Here is a 1,528-nt window from a genome sequence, read left to right on the forward strand (position 1 = left end):
CCCCCCCCCCCCGTTGCATTCCTTCTAGATTCTGCCAAGCAGTTACTTGTCAACAGCCAGAAACGCCTGGCTTACTATAAAAGGGATTGTTAGCCCTCTCCTCGATCTCTTACTTTCTCTGCCCCTTCTCTCTCTGACCCCCTTTTCCCTCTCTTTCCTTCTCCCACTCTCTCTCCTCCCTTCTCAACTCCTCTTTCCATGCCCTAAATAAACTCTATTCTATACTAGGTTGGTACCTCAGGGGGAAGAGATGCTTCAGCATGGACCCACTGAGGCACCCCTCTCACTTCACCATACCTGGCTCTATGAAACATATCCTGCCCCCCTTTTTATAAAACACAACAGTTTGTTGTTGTTGTAGCCTCACCAGTAGGACTGTGTGTGTGTTGTTGTTGTTGTTTGTTTGTTTGTTTGTAGCAAATTCATTTGAGATAAAACCTCCATCTTGGAGGGGAAGCTCCATAAGTCATGGGATGTATATTCTAGGTGAAATCTGCAGAGAAGCTTATTAAGATGTATGATATTAAAAGAGGAGTGAAACATTCCATTTTGAAAGAAACTCATCCAGACACAAGAGATTCTAAGGGAAGGGAAAACATTTCATCCTACAGGCAATCTGGGCAAACTCAGGAAGTCAGCAACACTAGAAGTCCCTGAAACCGATCATATACACTAGGTCTCTCCTTTAAGCATGTATAGACAATAAAGACTGCTGAGATTCTCTCTCAGATGAGCTGAGCTGCCTAGAAGAGGCTCAGATTAGCCAAGCTGCCTGGAAGAGTCCTGAAAGACATACCTAATCAATTGTAGTTGTTATTACTCTCAATCTAACTCTATTTTTCCCCTGGCAGAACAGAATTCCACGGATAACAGGAAAAACCCAAGAGTTGGTGCTGTGTTCCCAACCCTAGTCCAGTACAAACCTACAAGCCAAGGCAGCCAGTACTTGGCCATTCGTCCGTCCATCTGCATATCCCAGGGATGCACGAACAGAGAGCAGCTCAGCCTTTCAGCCGCCTTCAATAGAGCAACGAAAGAGAAGTTATTTGGGGGAGTCTGCTTTTCTATTTCTGATTCTACATTGATCTGAGTAAATAAGCTTAAATACTTTTGAAGCTCCTTCTTGATCTGTATAAAAGATTGCTTGACAATTTATTCCTACTTTAAAAAAATAAAAAGGATTAACCATAGGTTGATGAATTTAGCATATTGTTTGGTGAAAAAAATTACAGGAAATATCCATCACTCATTATGTGTGTGTGCGCATGCATGCATGCATGCACACTCACATGTGTGGGGGCCATAGAACAGCTTTGCATGTTGTGTGCAAGGGCTGCTCACTGAGTTTTGAGACAGGGTCTCTCATTAGCCTGAAGCTCACTGGTTTGTCTAGGTTGTGTGACCACTGAGCACCAGGAAATCTGCCCATCTCTGTGTGTTTCCCCAGTTCTGGGTTTATGAGTGCATACCACCTTGCCCAGTCTCTCTCTCTCTCTCTCTCTCTCTCTCTCTCTCTCTCTCTCTCTCT

At 44.0% G+C, this 1,528-nt stretch overlaps 1 protein-coding gene across 3 annotated transcripts in view; it reads right to left on the reverse strand.

Moving 5' to 3' along the window:
* Acmsd (aminocarboxymuconate semialdehyde decarboxylase) overlaps positions 1-1,528 on the reverse strand; it is a 35,967-nt gene that overhangs the window by 13,587 nt on the left and 20,852 nt on the right. For all 3 annotated transcript variants that reach the window (XM_028771489.1, XM_028771488.1, XM_028771487.1), the window contains exon 6: positions 924-1,017. In XM_028771489.1, coding sequence (XP_028627322.1) covers positions 924-1,017 — 94 coding nt within the window. The remainder of the gene's footprint in view (positions 1-923; positions 1,018-1,528) is intronic.

This window comes from Grammomys surdaster, unplaced genomic scaffold (genome assembly GCF_004785775.1).
Source record: "Grammomys surdaster isolate TR1022 unplaced genomic scaffold, NIH_TR_1.0 208, whole genome shotgun sequence".
Taxonomy (NCBI): domain Eukaryota; kingdom Metazoa; phylum Chordata; class Mammalia; order Rodentia; family Muridae; genus Grammomys; species Grammomys surdaster.